The sequence below is a fragment of the Onychomys torridus genome, chromosome 8, assembly GCF_903995425.1.
Source record: "Onychomys torridus chromosome 8, mOncTor1.1, whole genome shotgun sequence".
Taxonomy (NCBI): Eukaryota; Metazoa; Chordata; class Mammalia; order Rodentia; family Cricetidae; genus Onychomys; species Onychomys torridus.
Window position 1 is genome coordinate 86539756 of NC_050450.1, and position 19624 is coordinate 86559379.

Genomic DNA, 19624 nt, shown 5'->3' on the forward strand with positions numbered 1-19624 from the left:
GAATCTGAGAGCGGCTTGGTCTACGTGGAAAACTCCAGGATGGCCAGGACTACACAGATAGACCTGTTCCCACAAAAATAAAATAATGTTTAGAAAGCAAATAAACAAAAGCTTTGCCTGCTGTGGGGCCTTGGCCTAATCCTCACTGCCGAGCTGAGCCTGGAAGCGCTTGAAAAAAATACCACCCAGTGCCTCCCCAGCACCAGGGTGAGCAGTTTCTAGGTTCTCTTTTCCTGAAAGGTTCTACTGAGATGGTCACAGGCCCAGTGCTGGAGGCTGGGGAGATGCCACAGAGCCATAACAGGCCAAGCCACAGTGGCAATGGCTTCAGGGTTACTGAGGTACCTGTGGCACCCCAGACACAGACCCTGGGTCTACAAGGCTCAAACTTGTCACTGTGTCCCACTGCTCTCACACCAAGGACAGCCTGGAGCCTGGGTTCCAGGCCCGGCTATCCCCTCTCCCCCTTCCTTCCTCTGTACGGGCTTCTAAAGGAGTCTATTAGCTTGGAGCCCGGTGGACTTTTCTTGGTTCTGGCTGGGTCCAAGACCCTGAGCAAACCTTCCCTGGGCCTCCATTTCCTACTTGGTCGAACAGAAGGGACCAGTCCATAGGGTTGTGAAATGGATGGTGTATTGAGTGGGCAGAGGCCGCGGCAATCAGCAAGGTGCTGTTCTGCATCTGATAGCAGCTGGGTGCTCTCTCCGCTGTCCCCAGGAGTCCTCAGCCTCTGCCGCTTCTTCTGGTGCCCTTTGCTTACTCCCTAGCAATGCCCTCCTCCCTCTCCCCTGCCCCTCTTCCCTAGCCCACCTCCTTGTTCACCAGCTTGCACCATGAACTGCTCCCTGGGTGCTTGGGTGTTCTCATGACATTGGGTTCCCCTGCTTCATGCGAGAGAGCTAATCCCCTCCCAGGTAAACCATGGAGCTGCCAAGTCCATGAATTCTCCGTGTCATTCCGTTGTGGCCAGAAAAACATGGAGCACGAGACTTAAGAGGCAGGGACTGTGCTCCCTGGTTACATAAGCCAGCCCGCTTGAGACGAGCACTGGGTCTCCTGGCTGCTGCTGAATGGACCCTCTAGAGTTTCTAGCTCACCCCATTTCTCTCCACGTAGGCCTCGGGGTGACTGCCACCTCCCACACCTGCCTCCTTCACCCTGACCTGTGGCCCTTACGGAGACTACTCTAACCACTGGCCCTGGGCAATAAAAGCACAGAAATTCATACCCAGAGGTCTCAGGGGTGGCAATAGTGCCCCCTCCTTTGCTGGTATGTTGCAGGTTAGGAACCAGACTTTGTGTAGACGCCTGAGGACATGGTTACATGATCCTTCTTAAGTCAAGGGGCCTTACTAAGGTATGTGCCCTTGAGCTCAGGAAGGGGAGACTGCAGCCATGGGCAGAGTGAGGGGGGCATCCGTTCCTGCTTCTCCTGTTCTGTTTACAGACAAGCTGCTTTCCTCCCTGGACAAGGGGGAGCAGGCAGGGCAGAGGACGGTGCCAAGGTGGCACGAGGCTGGGCATGTGCCTGGTCTGAGATGGCGTTTACAGAATGCCAGATACCTGGTGGTACCAGCCTGAGGACCCCAGGTCCCACTGGAGCATCTTGGTTGCTTTAGAAGCTGACCTCTGACCTGTGAGCAGCCAGAATCTAGGGACCCCAACCCCCACCCTGGACTCAGAGCCCCACCACCACCAGTGAGTCTTGGCTCTGCTTATAGCATCTGACGCCAGAGGGGCTGAAAATAGCCCCTGGAGGAGAGGAGCAGGGGCTATTTAAAGGGCTCCAGAGGAGCCAGGCACAGCAGAGGGAGCAGGAAGGGATCATGGCCACTTCAGAGCTGAGCTGCCAAGTGTCCGAGGAGAACCAGGAACGCCGGGAAGCCTTCTGGGCTGAGTGGAAAGATCTGACCCTGTCCACCCGGCCGGAAGAGGGGTGAGTGATGGGTCCGCTGGAGGTTCTGCCCCTGCTTCCCCAGAGTACCCTCTCCACACCAAAGTGCAAACGCCTACCCCAGGGTCCTGGCTGTCCCGGGAGACCCCACTTAGCCTGAGACCAGAGAACAGCATCTCTCAGGAGTTCATCACCTTTTCTCTGCTTTCAGATGTTCCCTGCACGAGGAGGATACACAGAGGCATGAGACCTACCACAGGCAGGGACAGTGTCAGGCGGTGGTGCAGCGCTCGCCCTGGCTGGTGATGCGCCTGGGCATCCTCGGCCGCGGGCTGCAGGAATACCAGCTGCCATACCAGCGGGTACTGCCACTGCCCATCTTCACCCCCACCAAGGTGGGAGCTGCCAAGGAGGACCGCGAGGAGACCCCCGTCCAGCTGCGGGAGCTGCTGGCACTGGAGACTGCTCTGGGCGGCCAGTGCGCGGAGCGCCAGGACGTGGCTGAGATCACCAAGCAGCTTCCCCCTGTGGTGCCTGTCAGCAAGCCCGGGACCCTGCGGCGTAGCCTGTCTAGATCCATGTCTCAGGAAGCTCAGAGAGGCTGAGATGGACTGTGTCAGGCTCCACTGTGTCTGCCTTGGGCTGGGCCCTTCCTGGCTAGGACCATGGAGGAGAGCTGCTGGCCGGGCCGCTTTGTAGTTTGCCCAGAGGTGGGGGCTATGGGAGGAGGGAGCCAGAGGTCAGGATGATACCCAAAGGGAGGGCATCAAGGATGGTGGGCTGAGGTGGAGAGCGGAGCACCCTCAGCCCCAGAAGAAGGGACAAGAGATACTGGTGAGGCCATGAGGCCCCTGGAAACGGTGACCTGTTCGGTTACAGAGATGGAGGAGGGCATGGAAGGGATCTGGAATGTCTGGGAAGGAAGCTTGAAGACTGGAAGGAGGGGCATGGGGAGAGGGCAGCAGCAGGGCAGGCCCCCAGCACCCTCTGTTAGCACTGCAATAAATATGCTCAACCATGTCCCAGGCCTCTCTCTTTCCTTGTGGTTGGGGATGAGCACTAATGTCTCCCATGCACTTCTGGGAACAGCCGTGCATTTGAGCTAAATATGGCACAGACAGAGGGTATGCTCCATGCTTAGGGGTGGGGTACGGGGAAGAGCTGTAAACAGGGTAACTGTCTGGTCCCCCTTCCTGTGTCACTGCCCAGTCCTGGCTTCCATGTCCACTCCCTGGCACTGGAGAGCACTTAGCAGGCCAGCTGGCATCGGGGGTTGTTTAAATGCTACTGTGGAGGATATGGAAGGGGCTGGCACAAGGGCTGTCCTTGGCTGTGCCTTGGGGTGTGGATGGGGTCAATGACCCAAAGGCCTGTCGGTTGTAGATCCAGACGGAATCAATCCTTGGCTGGCATCAGGTGTTCCACCCTCCCTGGCCTGGGTGGGAGGGCAGGGTCAGGTTCCTGTATGTGACCCCAGCAGCTATTACAATGATTCATGTCCCAACCTAGGTGTCTGGCCTAACAAGGAGACTGTCCCCTTGGAATAAGGAAGGGGCACAGAGGAGGACTGGATCAAAAGAGACCAGGACTATCTTAGCAGAGACTGGTACCCTACCCACCCCAGAGGGCACAGGCTTCATTCAGAGGATTCTGCTTTGGGAAGACTGGAGATGCTGTTGGCAGGGTGGTTTGCCATTTTGAGCAGATGGGAGGGAAGAGAAGAAGCTTGTGTGCCAGGTACCCGGAGCACCAAGCAAAACCTGAGGCCAGGCCCTGCCAACTCCCCAGTAGGGCCAGGGGTGATGACTGGGGGAGAATCATCGGGGACCTGCACCCTTTGAATGCCAAAAGTGTGCCATGAACCCCTCTAGTGGCCATGGCAGTACCAAGCCTGTGCTCAGTACTCTTCCTTCTGTTCTTACCTGAGTCTGGTGTCCTGGTGTGCTAGGAACGTCCTGAACCGGCTGTGCTTGTTGGCTCCCAGATAAGCAACCACAGCCCCAGAGACCCACAGGGGATGCCTGGATGTTCTGCTTGCTAAAAGCATTAGTCTCGCTCACCTCTTCTATCTCTGCTACCATCGGATGCTCAGGGCAGCAAAGTACCTGCTCGGGCTCCCCCGGGGCCACCAAGACAGGCCAGAACAGAGTGTCCTTTCTGGAGGAGAGAGTTGGGATCCAGGCCTAGAGGAAGGGATGGCATTATTAAGAAGGAGGGTTTGTAAGGGGTGCCCCAAGAGAGGGGAGGGGGTCTGGGGGAGGACGCTGGGACTGGGAACCTGGGCTATCCAAACCTTGGGAAAGAAAAGGGATGCAATGCTGGGCAAAAGTGTCTGTGGGAGGCTGGAGAGGAGCTAGGGCGCCTGGCAGGGGACCTGGAACTGAGTTTGGGGGTGCAGGGTAGCACTGGAAGGGGTGAGCAGGGGAAGGTGTGTATGGGTGGAGGGTTGTCAGCTCAAGTGCAGAGCCAGGGTGGAGCAGAAGCTATGTTCTAGAGGGTGCCCCCCCATACACTCCCCCCTCCCCCGTGCATCCGTTGCTCCGGACACTAACAGAGATGGATGGGGTGACAGAGATGTAGTGGCCCCAGGCGCCTCATCTCTCAGCTACCGCCTCCGCCCTCACGAAGGAGGGAGTCAGGGCGGCGGGGGCTGGGGTGGGGGACAGTGGTAGATAAAGGGATGGTGAGGCTAGCTGGGGGGTAGGAGGCCCCAACAGAAGCATGAGCAGTGGCACAGATCTGAACCACGCTGCAGGGATGGCCTCTGACTCGGACCCTGGCCAGGCAGCTGTCGCCTTGGCTTACCAGCGCTTCGAGCCCCGCGCCTACCTCCGCAACAACTACGCTCCTCCTCGTGGGGACCTGAGCAGCCCTGATGGCGTTGGGCCTTGGAAGCTGCGCTGCATGGCGCAAACCTTCGCCACCGGTGAGCACGGGAAACTGAGGCATGAGAGAGCAGAAGTCATGGGGAAAAAAATAAAAGGGAGGGAGAGAAACAAGAATGCACACTAGATGGGGACCAAGAAGCAGAAATATAGGAGGCTAGCTTGTGCATTCAAGAGCAAGCAAGTCAGCCAGGCTTGGTGCTGGTGCCGGCCTCTAGATCTAGATACTAGGGAAGCTGAGGCTGCAGGACCGCTTGAGCCCCGGAATTGGAGGCCTGACTAGACAACTTAGACTCCTTTGCTTTGGAGCGGAGGGTGCTTAGGGTTGAGAGACAGGCAGGGTGGGGTACAGGAGAGAGACTGAGATCAAGGCTGAGGCAGAGGTTGGAGACTCCAGAGGGAAAGGCTAAGTGTCTTAGAATCTCCCCATTTGATCTTCACTGAAGCTAGTTTCTGAGTGGTGGAACCTAAGCTAGAGGAGCCAAGCTTCTCTCCAATGTAGGTAGCCCAGGTTGTCCCCAGGAGAACCTGATTTCCATGTCGGCGGGCGCACATGCTCCAGGCACTCACACTACCCGGAATAGCAGGGAGAGCAGGGTGGCAGAGGCAGGGACTACCTGGAACTCCCATTCTCTGCTTCACCAGGTGAGGTGTCTGGACAGGCCCTCATAGACATTGGTTCAGGCCCCACCATATACCAGCTGCTCAGTGCCTGTGCCCACTTTGAGGACATCACCATGACGGATTTCTTGGAGGTCAATCGACAGGAGCTGGGACTCTGGCTTCGAGACGACCCGGGAGCCTTCGACTGGAGCGTGTACAGCCAGCACGCTTGCCTCATTGAGGGCAAGGGGTGAGAGCTGGGCAGGAAGCTTCTGTGGCGTGGTGAGTGGGTGGGTGGTGCAGGGCCTGGAGAGATCCTGAGCCCTGCCCCCTCTGTACAGGGAGTCCTGGCAGGGGAAGGAACGCCAGCTGAGAGCGAGGGTGAAGCGGGTCCTGCCCATTGATGTGCACCAGCCCCAGCCCCTGGGTACTTCAAACCTGGCACCCCTGCCTGCCGATGCCCTGGTCTCCGCCTTCTGCCTGGAGGCTGTGAGCCCAGATCTCGCCAGTTTCCAGCGGGCTTTGCACCACATCACCACACTGCTGAGGCCTGGGGGTCATCTCCTCCTCATTGGGGCCCTGGAGGAGTCATGGTACCTCGCTGGGGAAGCCAGGCTCTCTGTGGTACCACTGTCAGAGGAGGAGGTGAGGGAGGCCCTGGTCCTTGGCGGTTATGAGGTACGAGACCTTCGTACCTACATCATGCCTGCCCACCTTCGCACAGGTGTAGATGATGTCAAGGGCATCTTCTTTGCCTGGGCTCAGAAGAGGGGGGTGCGGGTGTGAGGGCCCCATATGCCAGGGGTCCTGTACCTCTGAAATTCCTTGTTATCTGAAGAGGCACCCAATAAAGCAACAGTCCCTGCTGTGTCGGTGGTGTGGTTTGTGGCTCTCCTAGAAGCAAAGAATGTGCAGAGGCCTCTGAAGTTTAGGAGGGACAGATCCCAGCTCTGCTTTTCCCCCTAGAAGCCTCCCTGAAGGTTGTTTTCTGTACCACCCATTCTCTCCACCCCAGGAAGGCCAAGTTCAGGAGGGTCCAAGCGGCACCTGCTACATGCCAGGCACTTATGTGGTTCTAGTGGCCAGTTTGCCTCAGTTCAGTAGCGGGGCCTGCCAGCTTGTCTCCAGGCGAAGCTCAGAGAGCCTGAAGTGCCCACCTCTGCACGGGTGCAGATGACGTCAAGGGCATCTTTGCCTGGGCTCAGAAGATGGGGGTGCAGGTGTGAGGGCCCCATATGCCAGATCCAGACACAAATACAGGTTGAGAAACATGAAGGTAAGAGCCGGTGGTACTAGCTCACCACCACCACACACACACACACACACACCACCACCACCACCACACACACACACACACACACACACACACACACACACACCCACACACACACACACCACACACACACCACACACACACATACACACACACACACACACACACACCACACACACACACATACACCACACACACACACACACACACACACACATACACCACACACACACACACCACACACACACACACACCACACACACACACACATACACACACACACCACACACACACACACATACACACACACACACACACACACACACACACACACACACACACACACACACACACACACACACACACACCCCTCAGGCTCTGCTGGGATCCATGCCACCCTCACTCCCATGTACCCAGGTAGAGATCTGCCACTGGCCAGCAATGTCTCCTTCCCTCCAGCCTTTGTACACACAGAGGAGCAGAACCAGGGTGAGTGAGGCCAGGAACTGGTTTATTAAGCATGTCCTTTACTGCCTCTGGCCTTAAAATTGTTCTTAGTATCAAAAAATCCTAATAGGCTGCCCAAGTACCTGAGCTGGAGCCCTGGCATAGCTACTCTCCCCACAAAAAGAGGGCAGGGGGCTGCCGGGCGGTGGTGGCGCACGCCTTTAATCCCAGCACTCAGGAGGCAGAGTCAGACGGATCTCTGTGAGTTTGAGGCCAGCCTGGTCTCCAAAGCAAGTTCCAGGACAGGTGCAAAGCTACACAGAGAAACCCTGTCTCGAAAAACCAAAAAAAGGAAAAAAAATAGCAGGCAGGGGACAGAGGCAGGGTCCAGCTGCAGACTGCCTTCCCGATGGACTGTTCAGGATACAGACTGTATGGGTCCTGCTTGCCCTGGGATTGCCCTCGGAGAGCAAGCTCCTCCATGGAGGGCAGAGACCACGATCAAACACAAGCTCCACATCCTCCTCCCCCTTTGCCTGATGCCCCCGAAGTCCAGTTGTGACCAGGGGCTACAGCGGGGAACTGGAGTCGGAGGCACACCATGTCAAGGTAAAGAGATAGGAGGCAAGGGGTGCTTTCCCCCTTCCCCTCTCTGCCCTCCAGGGGCTAGTTCTGCAGAGTGCTCTCAAGACATGTGGGCGGGGTGGGGATGGGCCTGTGATTTAGAGTGGAGTGCAAAGGGGCATTGGACAGGTAGCCACACTCACAGCCCCCATCAGGTCATATGCACACACTAGCAGACTGAATGGAAATCTTAAGCCAAGTTCAAGCCTGGCCTAAAGACCCTTGGGAGGAGTCATCGCCCGGCCTCCTGATGCTGCTTCCCTGCTCCCCCTTGAGAGATTGTTTTTCTCCTTCTTAGCTTGCTTGAAACTTGAACATGTGGGATGGGCTTTGGAACCTAGCCACCTGCCCTGGCTGGCTTCACAGAGCAAGACCCCTGTCTTGGGGTGGCCTCCTCAGGTCTGGGCAGGGAACAGGTGGTTCCCTTCCTGTGTGCCTGAGGCTGAACTGGGAGGCAAGCCCCTTTTTGAAGGTTTACAGGGAGTGAGCGATCGCTTCTGTCTCCTTAGCCTTTTCCCTTTTCCACGTCATCACCCCATAGTACCACCCCAAGCCACTGACCCCAGAGTACCATAACCCACAGGCCTTGGGGTACCACTGGGGTCTCTTTCTTTCAGGGAGCACTAGGGGCACTGGAGCCTGCTTCTCAGATTTCCGAAACCATTCCGAATCTACCGGTGGACTTGGGGTCTTGAGCAGACTTGGAGCTCAAATGACTGCTGGTGATGACTTGATTTCCCCATTCCACTCCAGCCTCCTACCAGTGTAGCCCAGGCATGTTCATCTCACATACATGCCTTCCCAAAACTACCCTCACCCACCTGCCCACGAACACACACCCTCTCTACACTGTAAGTTAAGGCCCATAATGCCCCAGTACTGTCAAACCCAGCTCACTGACTATCTGGTCATCTCTGCTCTTGGCTCAGTCCTATCCCTCTATGTGTCAGTGTGTCCACTCCCAACCAGAACAGCAGCCAGGGTTCTAATCCGGAAGCCCCTGGGGCCCTGGCCCTGGAGACAAGAATGGCTGGTGCAGGAGGCAGGGTGGAAACTCCTCTTTGGTACCAGCCCAAGCAGCTGGGTTCCTCAGACCCACAAAGAAACTTGAGCAGCTGAAGAGCAGGCCTCCAGTGCCACCTAGTGGCTCCCTGACAGAAAGAGACCCCAGTGTACCCCAAAGGCCTGTGGGTATGGTACTCTGGGGTAAGTGGCTTGGGGTGGTACTATGGGGTGAGTGACGTGGAAAAGGGAAAAGGCTAAGGAGACAGAAGCATCGCTCCTCCCTGTAAAACTTCAAAGCTTGCTCCCAGTTCAGCCTCAGGCACAGGAGGACCACCTGTTCCCTGCCCCAGACCTGAGGAGGCCACCCCCAAGACAGGGGTCTTGCTCTGTGAGAGCCAGCCAGGGGCAGGTGGCTAGGATTCCAAGCCCATCCCCCACATGTTCAAGTTCAAGAAGCTAGAAGGAGAAAAACAATCATCTCAAGGGGGAGCAGGGAGCAGCATCAGGAGCGAGGCAGATCGACTCCTCCCAGGGTCTTTAGGCCAGCTTGAACTTGGCTTCAGATTCCTTCAGTAGGTACAGGCTGTCATCTTCCAGAAATCTGTGGGTGTAGAGAGGACCCCACTGAGGCAGTCACCCAGTCCTGAGAACCCCCAGACAGTGGGGTGACAAGAAGGCAAATGGGGAGACCAATGGGCACAGGGGGCCCCAGTCTGCCCTAGGAGCATGCAAGAAGGGCACAGGAGAGGAAATCCTGAGGCTGGGGGTGGCACTAACCTGAAAAAGAGGATGTGCACAGGAATGGTGCTGATGTGCCAGATGGCATGGGCGTCCAGGACCCAGAAGAGGGGTGGGAAGTCGAGCAGCTCCAGCAGGGACAGCCCCTGCAGCAGCAGTACCACTACCATACACCTGCGCGTGTGAGGCAGGTGCCGCTGGTTCCGTAGGCACCAGGCCAGCCACCATACCAGGTTCACCAGGCCTGGGGGCCAGGGACAGAGACGTCCACTCACTCAATGTCCTCCTTGACTCTAGCTGCCTTGCCCCGCCTCCACCCACCCCCTGCCCCCCATCTCAACTCCTCCCTGCTCTCCAGAGTCTCTCCAGGATACCCCCTCCCCCAAGAATCCCCCCACAGCTCCGCAAAGGGCCTCACCTATAGCCACATTGACCATCATGTTGTAGCCGTAGTCGAAGCGGATGAGGCTCAGGTAAGAGATGTGAACAGTCAGCAGCAGCAGCAGCAGGGCTCCAAAGGCACTGGCCACTGATGGGTACCGCAGTCCCACGGTCCTGTCCAACCACCCAGAGCAACTCAGACAGAGCCGTGTTCCTTCAACTACCTCCTCACCCACAGGGGCGGGGGCTTGCTGAAGACACTGTCCTCTCCCTGCCCCACCACACCAACTGTTTCCCACAGACCAAGGGCCACAACTCCTGGAGAAGCCCCCCTAACCCTAGCACCCCCCACCCAAGACAGCCCTGTAGAAATGCGTTATAGCCAAGGAAGAAAGCTCTGGGCAGTTCCCTCTCTGCCCACAGCCCCAGGGACTCACCTTACACAGCACAGGTAAACAGAGTACAGGATGACAGCAGAGGCGCAGAAGTAGTCCATCTTCTGGGGGTGGGAGAGCCCAGGAGGGCCAGGTGAGAGGAGCAGAGCATGGCACAGGGCAGGGCCCGCAGAGGAGCCACGGGGATGAGGCAGGGAGGGGTGGGGTCTAGGCTTGCAGGAGCCCCAACCTGCATTCCCTCCACTTCTGGCTGTTTCACTGTGTCCACATTATAAAACGTTTCAGAGTGCCTCAGCAGTGAGACGTCATGGAAGGCAGAAGGGCCTCACTATGAGGGCACACCGTGGAATTCAAAATGTCACTTGGGGTGTGATAGACATGGACTCCAATCCTGACTACATTAGCTGGGTGACCCTGGGAAAATGACTTCATCTCTCCCAGGCTCAGCGGCCTTATAGATCAGGAAGCCAATGACAAAAGTCTCCTGGCAAGATCCAGGTAAGGCTCCATGTGCTGCCACACTTGGGGTGCCAGGTGGACATGTGAGCTCTGCAGATGGAGCTGCCTTCACTCTAGGGAGCCTGCTCTGCCCTCTCCTGGGCTCCTCTGGGACTGTCTCATGCAGGGGGCTGGGAGGCGCTCACCTCTGTGAGGTCAGTGTCCCTGGTATGGAAGATTGTGGACCAGAACCAAGCATTGAGGGACACCTGAGGAAGGAAGGAGAGGTCAGTCAGCATGCTACCCAAGGTGGAGGAGACCTGTAGGCTCTGTTGGGGGAAAATGTGTTTCCTGTGCCCCGAGAGCCCTCTGTACAAATCCAGGCTTTACTCTCCCCACCTAGCCAGTCCCCACAGGATTTCCCACCACTGTAAATTGCCACCCAAACCCCCCAGGCCAAAAGAGCTGCAGCTTCCACAGGTTCTGGCCTGGCCAGGGAACCAGTCCTGGTAGAACACGTTCCCAAATTACCCAATCTCTAAGACAACAGCCCCCAGGGCCCTGCCTTCTCCCCCACTGCCAGGTGATGACAACCTCGCCCCAGTCCATGGGAGCCTGTGACCTCAGCTTCTGGGGGCGGGGATGAGGTGGGTGGGTGGGGGCTTGAGCTAGCTTGGGGTGTGTCAGGAGGAGCAGCAATCCAGGGAGGGAGATGCAGATCCCACTGGAACCCAGCCTCTGAGGAAGACTGGGGCTAACCCAGCCGAGCTTTCTCCTGGCTGGGCCAGCCTAACCCGCTGGGCCAGTAGCTGCTCTGGAGTCTAGGGAGGAGAAGGGGCAGGATTGAAGAGGCAGCAGCGGAATGGCCCAGGGGAATGCTGGGGGCCTCTTCCTGGAACACAGCAGAGACAGACTTGCAAATACACCATCTCGTGGGCGTCAGTGTTGGCGCTTTCTTCAAGGCCTGTGTCCACAGCAGAGGCCCAAGTTACTGAGAGAAGGGCAGGCTACGGTGGAGACAGAGGCTGAGAAATCAGTGGCAGCTTGTCACAAAAGGAAGAGCAGGGCCTGGCCTGCCATACCGGGAAGGTTGACAGAGATGCTTGCGGGGCAGATGCCTGTAGGAGCTACCCACTTAGGTACCACAATAAATGGCCAGTCAGGAGATCCAGGAGCAGGTCAAGAAGCCAGTCTGTAGGGTCCCACAGCAAGAGGGCCAGACATAGCTGAGTTCCTGCACATACTAGGAGCTGAGGGTGACAGAGAGGGCGGGCAGAGTGGAGACAAGGCAGGGCTTAGAGTAGGCGGGGGCTCTTGGTGCTGGGATCTGGCCTGGGAGCCCTCTCCCTGCCTCCAGGTTGAACCCAGCTTTCTCTGCCAGCCAGTCCCGTACAATGCCTTCTACTTACAGAGGGCCACCTAAGGAATCTTGACAAGGCTCTGAGGTGTGTCTCATGGTAGGTAGGCCTCCTCTTCTGGCCCTTTCCTCAGACTTGGGAGGCAGCTTTACTGTGGGTACCTGGCTGTGCCTCAGCCTGCTATGGAACCTGAGAGGGGTGGTCATAGCCTGTGTCCTAAGCCACGTTCAGACACTCGTCCTCAATAAGCTGACTTCCCAGTGTGGCCCCCTGAATACACCTCCGTTTTCTGCTTTCCACTCTTCACCTGGCTTTTCAGATTGGCTTACTGAGGATGGTAGCCAACCCTGGCTTGGGCCACAGGTTGTGAACTTCAAGTTCAGAACAAGTCCCTCTCTCCTCAGATGGGGCAGGCATGAGTGGCCCTCATCGCCTCCCCCACAAGGCCTACGGTGAGCTGGGTCAGTGTGGGGAGAGGAGTGACCCCCGGCGGGAGATAGGACCCAAGCAATCACAGGGACCAGGCAGGCCAGGTGCAGGGACATCTTAGGGAGGAGGTGGCCCTGAACCAGCGTGGGAGGGGGGAGGGGAAGGCAGCAGACACTGGCAGCCAGCCAGGCCTCCTTGTCACCCATAGCAGGAAGGGGGAGGTGACAAGGGGGCTGATCTAAGCGGCAGTTGGAACTATGGAAGCAGAGGGTAGAGGTGCATTGGGCCAGCCCTTAAGCCCCACACACAGGTGGGGGGGCTGCTGGGCTCTTCATCAGCTGCCTTCCAGAGGCCATCTACTTACTGAGTCCTGTCTGAAGCCTGGACTCTGCGTCCCGGGATCTCTTAAAGAGTGTCCCATGAAGGGTGGGGTCTTTCAGATCCTTTTCTCAAACTCCAAGGCAGTAGAATGTAGGCCCTGGAGCCAAATCTAGGGCCTTTACCGCAGGCAGCATTTCCTGTGTGGTCTCAGGCAAGTTATTCACCCTCTCTGTCTCAGTTTCCCACTACACACGGATTCTCCTGCCAATACTTGGTACACAGGTGTCCCATGACCCTTGGTTTCTGTCATCACGTCCACCAGGCTGACCTCACCACTTCCCTTTGTTGACCTCTAACTTCTCTCTCCTCAAGGGACACCAAGTTCAACATCAAACACGGGGCTCCAGGGGCCCTGGCTCCCAGGGTGCAGACAGTTCGGCTATGGGAAAAGCCCCTCTTTGTGTTCCCAAGGCACTGACCCAGGAGTATGGTCCCACTGTCCCATCAGGAGGGTCCCAGCAGGTGCTGTTTCTCTTCAGAGCTTGGAGTGAGACACAAGCAGAGGACAGATGGGCAGGCAGGGAGGGGAAGACACAGACACCCTCCCCACCCTCCCCCCACAACTGTTCTGCACTCCTTGGTTACACTCAGCGTGGTGGGAGGGGCCAGCGGGATAGGTGAGAATTTTGTGTAAACACTGAGCCTGGGGGACTCCGGGCTGGGGGGGGGGCAGTAGTGGCAGGGATGGCAGGACAGGAAGGGTGGAGGGAGGCGGGAGGCTGTTTCAGTCTGCTGACAAATACTAAAACAGACAAAAATATCAGCCATGAAACTGGTTGGATGCCAAGAGAGCCAGATCTGTCAGGAATTTGACCCCGGTGTTAAGCCCCAGTGCTCGGGGCTGTCATTGACACCATCATGGTGGGGACAAGTGGATCTTTAAATAGCTTGGTGTCTCAGAAGTGGGGGAGGCAGAATGTTAAATATGATGTCTCCTGCCCCCTCCCTGGGGCCACAGTCCAGCAGGGCAAGACTGCCTCAGGTTCACTCTTGAGGGAGGTGGGGCTTTTTTCCATCATCAGAGAAGGATTCCTGAGCTGGTGAGATGGTTTGGATGAAGGCACCTGTGCTAAGCCTCATGACCAGAGTTCAAATCCCAGGACCCACAGAGTGGCAAAGCATCAATTCCCCTGAGTTGCTGCCTGACCTCCACATCAAGCCATAGCTTGTGTATTTGCATGCCCAGGCACACAAATAAATAAGTACTTTTAAAAGGTTTTTTTTCTTTCTTTCTTTCTTTTTTTTGCTTTTCGAGACAGGGTTTCTCTGTAGTTTTGGTGCCTGTCCTGGATCTCACTCTGTAGACCAGGCTGGCCTCGAACTCACAGAGATCTGCCTGGCTCTGCCTCCCGAGTGCTGGGGTTAAAGGCGTGTGCCACCCCCTCCCGGCGTGGTTTTTTTGCATTTCTCAACATTGTCTGTTTCACTGGCTTTTGTCAGTTGGAAAGTGCTTTCTGAACTGGAACCACCATTCCGCTAGTTTCAGCCTGTCTCTTCTCTTGCTGTTTCCTCAATAGAGACGCTACAATCAGTTCCCGCCATTTCATCTCACAGCTACACCTGAGGACCTTTCCCTGCTAGATAAAGGTGGGGAATTGGTTTGGCCTCCTAGCTTTGGCAGAGGGCCAGGCCCCCCACTCCATGGAGTCAAAGGGCTAGAGCATACAGAGCGCTGGCAGGTTCCCCAGCCCTCCCCAGTTCCTGCCCAGGCTGCACCTGGGTCTAAATGGCAAGGTAGGGGCCACCTTCTTGTGCTGACGTTTCTCGGGTTCCACTGAGGGACAGGGTTACCAGAGAAAAGACACCCCCGGCCCATGTCAGGACCTGGAGCTGGCAAAGGGCCCTCCCATCCTCACCCCAGCACAAATGAGGGCCACACTTGTTCCAGAAGACCTGGCCCAGGACAAAGTCTGCTGCCACACCCTCCAGGCAGAAGCACAGACTCAGAGGCAAGTGTGAACTCCAAACGAGACAAAGTGTGGTGGTGCCTGCCTACCACAGTGACACCAGACGTTCGAGGCCCGAAGAATGAGTGCTGAAGGCCAACCTGGGCTACACAGTGAGACCCTGTCTCAGCAAAGCAAAAACTAAATCATCCAACCAGAATAGACCCTGTGTCCCTGAAAGATCTCGTAAAGGCAAGACGGGGTTCCAACAACCTTGGCATCTGTCCCCTACCAGAGGACCTGCGCCCTGCTGTCCAGCTCTTAGGTCCTGCTGAGCTCTCTTGAGTACATCTAGTCCTGCTTTCCAGGCTGACTGGGCCTAGGCCCAGGCTTGGCTCTGGAGTCCTGGCCACACAAATGCAAAACCTGGCCCTTGCTTAGCCAGCGTTGATTCCAGCGAGCACTCAGACCCTGGAGCCCATTGGTGCGGTGCCAAAGGCTAGCCTTGTCTTCTCTATTTGCTGACTTGTTAGCTGTTATCTGAGGCCAATGCCCTGTGTGCCTGATCTTACTCAGAGAACACAGGCACATGACAAGGACCCCAGGAGGAAACATTGGTCAAATGCTGGGGACAAGACCAGGACCACATGCACGCGGTCTTCCTCCACAGTCCTTGCTGTTCTAGAGCTCACTGTGTAGTTCAGGATAGCCCTGGAGTCACGTTGCATACAGCTACAACTACTGTTTTCAATTTTAAAAAATTACTTTGCTTTCTTTTTGTTTTTCAAGACAGGGTTTCTCTGTGTAGCTCTGGCTGTCCTGGAACTCGCTCTGTAGACCAGGCTGGCCTGGAACTCAAGAGATCTGCCTGCCTCTGCCTCCTGAGTGTTGGGGTTAAAGGCTAGGACTAGGGGTCACCATATCCTGCAAAAAAAAAAATAATAATAAGATAGGATCTCAAATATGCAGTGTATGATGACATCAAACTCAAAGTCCTGATTCAGACTCCTGAGTACTGGGATTACAGGCGTGGTCACTCTGCCCAACTGTCCCAAACTCTTAACTAACTCTCTCTCTCTCTCTCTCTCTCTCTCTCTCTCTCTCTCTCTCTCTCTCTCTGTGTGTGTGTGTGTGTGTGTGTGTGTGTGTGTGTCTGTCTCTCTCTGTGTCTCTCTGTCTCCGTGTCTCTCTGTCTCTGCCTCTCTGTCTCTCTCTGTGTGTCTCTGTCTCTGTCTCTGACTCACTCACTGCTGTTCCACAGCCCTTAACAATTGATATCGCCACTGAAGGGAGATACTGGGCCTACCTCCCCCCTCCACGCCCGTCTCCCCACCATGGCAGGCTCGGCCTGTGCATCTCAGCACACCTGTGCTTTCAGCTATGGTCAGAGTCCCCCAGCCACTAGATCCCGGAGCTACCCTCTGCTCGCCCTGCCTTGTGACTCCCGGCTCTTCTGGCCTACAGATGGCCCTCGCCCTTTGCTGTCTTTACACTGTCTGTCTTCTGTCTAGAAGAGTCGCCTGGCCTCCTCATGTTTCCCCAACCTCCAACCTCCTGTCTGTCTCATATCCTGGGACGCCTTCCTTGCTGCCCTGTGGGGCGCAGCCCCATCACATGCCCCCCAGCTCCTCTCCGTTCTGTGTTTCTTCAAGGCTGTGCGTTGACACCCTTTGTGTGACTTGAGACCAGCACAGGAGGGCAAGACCTGTGTGTTTTCAATGTTGTGGGGCCTCCAGCACCCAGTCAAGTACTTGGCATGCAGCGGGTGTGCAATGGACACAAAGTGAGGCTGTCACAGCATGGAGGTGAGTTGAGTGGGATTTTCCCCTTAAGATCTGTCAGAGAAGCTGTGCCCCACAGACATCCATTGCACCTTCTTACTGTACCCAGTGCCCTCTGTACCCAGGTCTGCAATTCTCCAATGATCCCAGGCTCCGATCCTAGTTCCTCAGACCAGCCATATCCATACTACTCAGATGGATCCACCTGAGTTTCCGGGGACAGACCAGTACTAGGCTGAGTTCTAATAAGACCTCTGGGTCAGAACAAAAGACACATCAATGCTCCAGAGAGGTCTTGGAAAGAGCAGCAGTTCCAGCACGTTCCCTACAACCCACTTCCCATCCATGTCAGTAAACTGACTGAGTGAGTCTTTTGTAGTCTCCTCACTTAGGACAAGAGTGTGTGTCCTCCTTTCTTCCCAAGAAGACTGGCCTGGTAAGAAGGAAGGTGTCACACCTTCCATCTCCACTGTGCCTGACTACCACACACGTTAGCCCTGGGAAAGAGAGCAGCTTGTCGCTAGAAGCCCATTGTTGGGGATGGAAGAGCTCCTCTGTTTGGAACAGTGTGTGTAGAGTGTTCTGCCAGGCTACCTACCCAAGCGAAGGCCATGCAGGTATGGTACATGGGGGAGGAGGCTGGCACAGAGGCGCGGTAGCGGCAGAGCATCACCAGGCTGGCTAGGCCATTGAGGAGCGAGGCCACGGCAGAAGCTGGCTCTTGGATGAACAGGAACCGGGAGAAGGGCCACTGAAAAAGGAGCATAGGAGCATAGGGAGGCCTGAGGGGAGGCAGCCCTACCTGCCTGGTCAACCTTTCCTTGACAGCTGCACCAACAAGTCTCCAGCTGGTTCCTCAGCTCGGGATTTTGGCCAAAGCCTTACATTCTCTCAAGTCAATGAGAATCGCTCCAGAAGTCCCTGGCTAAGATGACAGTCTCTCCCCGGTCAGCAGGCATTGCAAGGGGAGCCTGACTCTTGGAGACAGCAGACAGGCCAGGTGAAACCACACAGACCTGCCATCCAGATCTGGGTGCCATCTCTCCTCAACTACTTCCTACAGTCCTCTGAATGCCGGATTACTTTGTGCTAAACTGGGAAGAGTAACTCCTGCCAACAGGTCAAATGAGATAACATTGGGTCAAAGGGCACAGAGAAGCTGGCCCATCTAAGGGGATTTCTGATGATCTAGACTCCTACTGGAGAAGCTATGGGAAAAACACCTTGTTCAGGATCAATGGATGTCTCAGGCAGCCCTGAGAAGCTCAGCACTACTATGAGGCGACACAGACCTTTTTTTTTGTGTTTGGTTTTTTGTTTTGGAGAGAGGGTCCCATAGCCAAGGCTACATAGACTAGGCGGGCCTCAAATTCTAAAGATCCATCTGCCTCTGTCTCCTAAGTGCTGGTATCAAAGGTGTGCACCATCACACTTGGCTTGAGACTCAGGCATCGTTACTCCAAATTCAGAAGCAGGATACACTGGCACCATTGGAGAAGCAATTCTGAGCACAAGCGCCTGTTCCCTCCCCCCTCCCTCCCCCCCTCCATCCCTCCCTGTGACTCCCCACCTCAGACTGCTGGGCCCATTGGGGGCTGGCTCTGACTCTCTGACTCACCTTGCCGTGGAACTGAGGCACTCTGTGACCCTCCTGAAGGTAGAGGCCAACAGTGAACCACATGCATTCATACTTGCAGTCATCCCGACAAGTCCAGCCTGCAACAGACAGACAGGACTGCAGATGTCTTAGCTCAGGGAGGCATACGCAGCCTGGTGCAGGCCAGGCATGAGGACCTGAAGGCTGGAGGGAACCAGAGGAAATCTCAAAATCTTCCTTCCCATTTGACAGAGAAGAGAGGACGGGCATACACACAAAGGGGAAGGAGGGAGGAGGGGATTTTAGCAGTGGGAGCAGAGCAAATAGTTTCTTTTCCTTTTACGAACAATAGAGCTCTTGGCATCGGAGAGGCCCCTCTATGGACTGGGTTTATACTTCTCCATTCTGAATCTAGGGAGGTGTCTGTGGTGTCTTCCCTCCTCCTGTGAAAATAAAGCGCAGACCCTTGACCCCGACTCCTCAGGTTCCAAGTTGTCTTTATTCCCTCATTACCACTACTCCTCATGCTCCCTGCTCTGTGGGTACACCAAGCTGCTTGGTGTACCCAGATCTTCCCAGGGCATCATGCTCCCTATTCCCTCTTCCTGGAACAGAAAGGGTAGTAATGAGGATGAGCTGTTGGTCAGTCAGAACTAGAAATTCTGCTTCACCACTTTATAGACTGTGTGACCTTGGCCAAGGTATTTAATCTCTCTCGAGTGTTCCCATCTGTAAAATAGATTAGGGACACTATCCGAAAGGGTTGTGGTGGAAATCAACTGACCTGCCGTGAGGCCTGTCCAGTGTGGGGGCTCAATATGTTGGTTCATATTAACTCCCTCCTCTTTAAATTGTTCCATGGTGACTCCTGCCTCCACCCCTTGAAGCAGACGTCATTCTTTCCTGTTCCAAATGCATATAGTGCTTAATGTATGGGTCTATTGGGGCTCAAACCATTCTGTCTTTGTGAAGGATACTATTCACCAGCTTGGGGGGAATATAAACCCAAGGCCTCCTGTGTTATTTCAGGTCTTGTACACCCTGTTTAACAAGTAGTGGCTTGAATAAAACATAATGAAGCCTCTGGAAAGCTGGGACAGGCTGATAAGACACCACACACACACACACACACACACACACACACACACTCAAGAGAGAGTAAACACTCCTGAGAGAACTCATGGGGAAACTGAGGTTCTGAGATTCCAAAGCAGAAGGGCACAATGGGCGGGGCTAAAACCAATGGGCGGGGCTTACCAGCTAGGCTCATGTAGATTGGCTGGAGGGAGCGGAAGTGCTTCAGTGCGTCCCCCGAACAGTTCCGTTCCTCGCACCGGAGCACGCAGTCCCGATACACCGGCTCGCGGTCGCCCTGGGAGCCCCACGCAAGCCCCACTGCCACGGTTAGCAGCAGCAGCCGCGCCGTCTGCTCGGCCATCCTGTCACTCTGCCCGGCCGCCGAGGGAGGAGCTTGGGAGAGTGCAAAGTCCTACTTCCGTAACAACCGGA

At 55.9% G+C, this 19624-nt stretch overlaps 3 protein-coding genes across 6 annotated transcripts; 2 read left to right on the plus strand and 1 right to left on the minus strand.

The window, feature by feature from the left end:
* Window positions 1-11: 11 nt before the first annotated feature.
* Window positions 12-2914, plus strand: LOC118589418 (titin-cap). The gene is made up of 2 exons (XM_036196693.1): window positions 12-1936; window positions 2106-2914. Exons 1-2 carry the CDS (start codon window positions 1827-1829, stop codon window positions 2497-2499), a joined length of 504 nt encoding a protein of 167 aa, XP_036052586.1. The 5' UTR covers window positions 12-1826; the 3' UTR covers window positions 2500-2914.
* A 1701-nt stretch (window positions 2915-4615) lies between these two features.
* Pnmt (phenylethanolamine N-methyltransferase) lies at window positions 4616-6245 on the plus strand. The gene is made up of 3 exons (XM_036194579.1): window positions 4616-4820; window positions 5425-5632; window positions 5724-6245. The coding sequence occupies exons 1-3, from the start codon at window positions 4616-4618 to the stop codon at window positions 6166-6168; spliced, it is 858 nt and encodes a 285-aa protein (XP_036050472.1). The 3' UTR covers window positions 6169-6245.
* A 2165-nt stretch (window positions 6246-8410) lies between these two features.
* Pgap3 (post-GPI attachment to proteins phospholipase 3) lies at window positions 8411-19624 on the minus strand. 4 transcript variants are annotated; one of them, XM_036194526.1, is made up of 9 exons: window positions 19373-19424; window positions 18900-19018; window positions 18137-18558; window positions 17117-17269; window positions 10890-10952; window positions 10288-10349; window positions 9888-10024; window positions 9509-9713; window positions 8411-9332 (listed from the first exon to the last, which is right to left on the minus strand). In XM_036194526.1, the coding sequence occupies exons 3-9, from the start codon at window positions 18383-18385 to the stop codon at window positions 9269-9271; spliced, it is 933 nt and encodes a 310-aa protein (XP_036050419.1). In that variant the 5' UTR covers window positions 18386-18558; window positions 18900-19018; window positions 19373-19424; the 3' UTR covers window positions 8411-9268. The 4 variants fall into 4 exon arrangements, with proteins under 4 accessions (XP_036050419.1, XP_036050416.1, XP_036050417.1 ...); XM_036194523.1 differs by lacking the exon at window positions 18900-19018 and having other exon boundaries at window positions 18137-18234; window positions 19373-19624; XM_036194524.1 differs by lacking the exon at window positions 18900-19018 and having other exon boundaries at window positions 19373-19434.

Bases quoted from the DNA above. Each gene is read 5' to 3' on its own strand.
- LOC118589418 (XM_036196693.1), top strand. From the start codon at position 1,827: ATGGCCACTTCAGAGCTGAGCTGCCAAGTGTCCGAGGAGAACCAGGAA. The intron at 1,937-2,105 runs GTGAGTGATGGG...CTCTGCTTTCAG, and splicing joins TCCACCCGGCCGGAAGAGGG to ATGTTCCCTGCACGAGGAGG.
- Pnmt (XM_036194579.1), top strand. From the start codon at position 4,616: ATGAGCAGTGGCACAGATCTGAACCACGCTGCAGGGATGGCCTCTGAC. The intron at 4,821-5,424 runs GTGAGCACGGGA...CTGCTTCACCAG, and splicing joins GGCGCAAACCTTCGCCACCG to GTGAGGTGTCTGGACAGGCC. The intron at 5,633-5,723 runs GTGAGAGCTGGG...CCCTCTGTACAG, and splicing joins TGCCTCATTGAGGGCAAGGG to GGAGTCCTGGCAGGGGAAGG.
- Pgap3 (XM_036194523.1), bottom strand. From the start codon at position 19,553: ATGGCCGAGCAGACGGCGCGGCTGCTGCTGCTAACCGTGGCAGTGGGG. The intron at 10,350-10,889 runs GTGAGCGCCTCC...TCCCACCCCCAG, and splicing joins GGGACACTGACCTCACAGAG to AAGATGGACTACTTCTGCGC. The intron at 10,025-10,287 runs GTGAGTCCCTGG...GTGGTTGGACAG, and splicing joins GTTTACCTGTGCTGTGTAAG to GACCGTGGGACTGCGGTACC.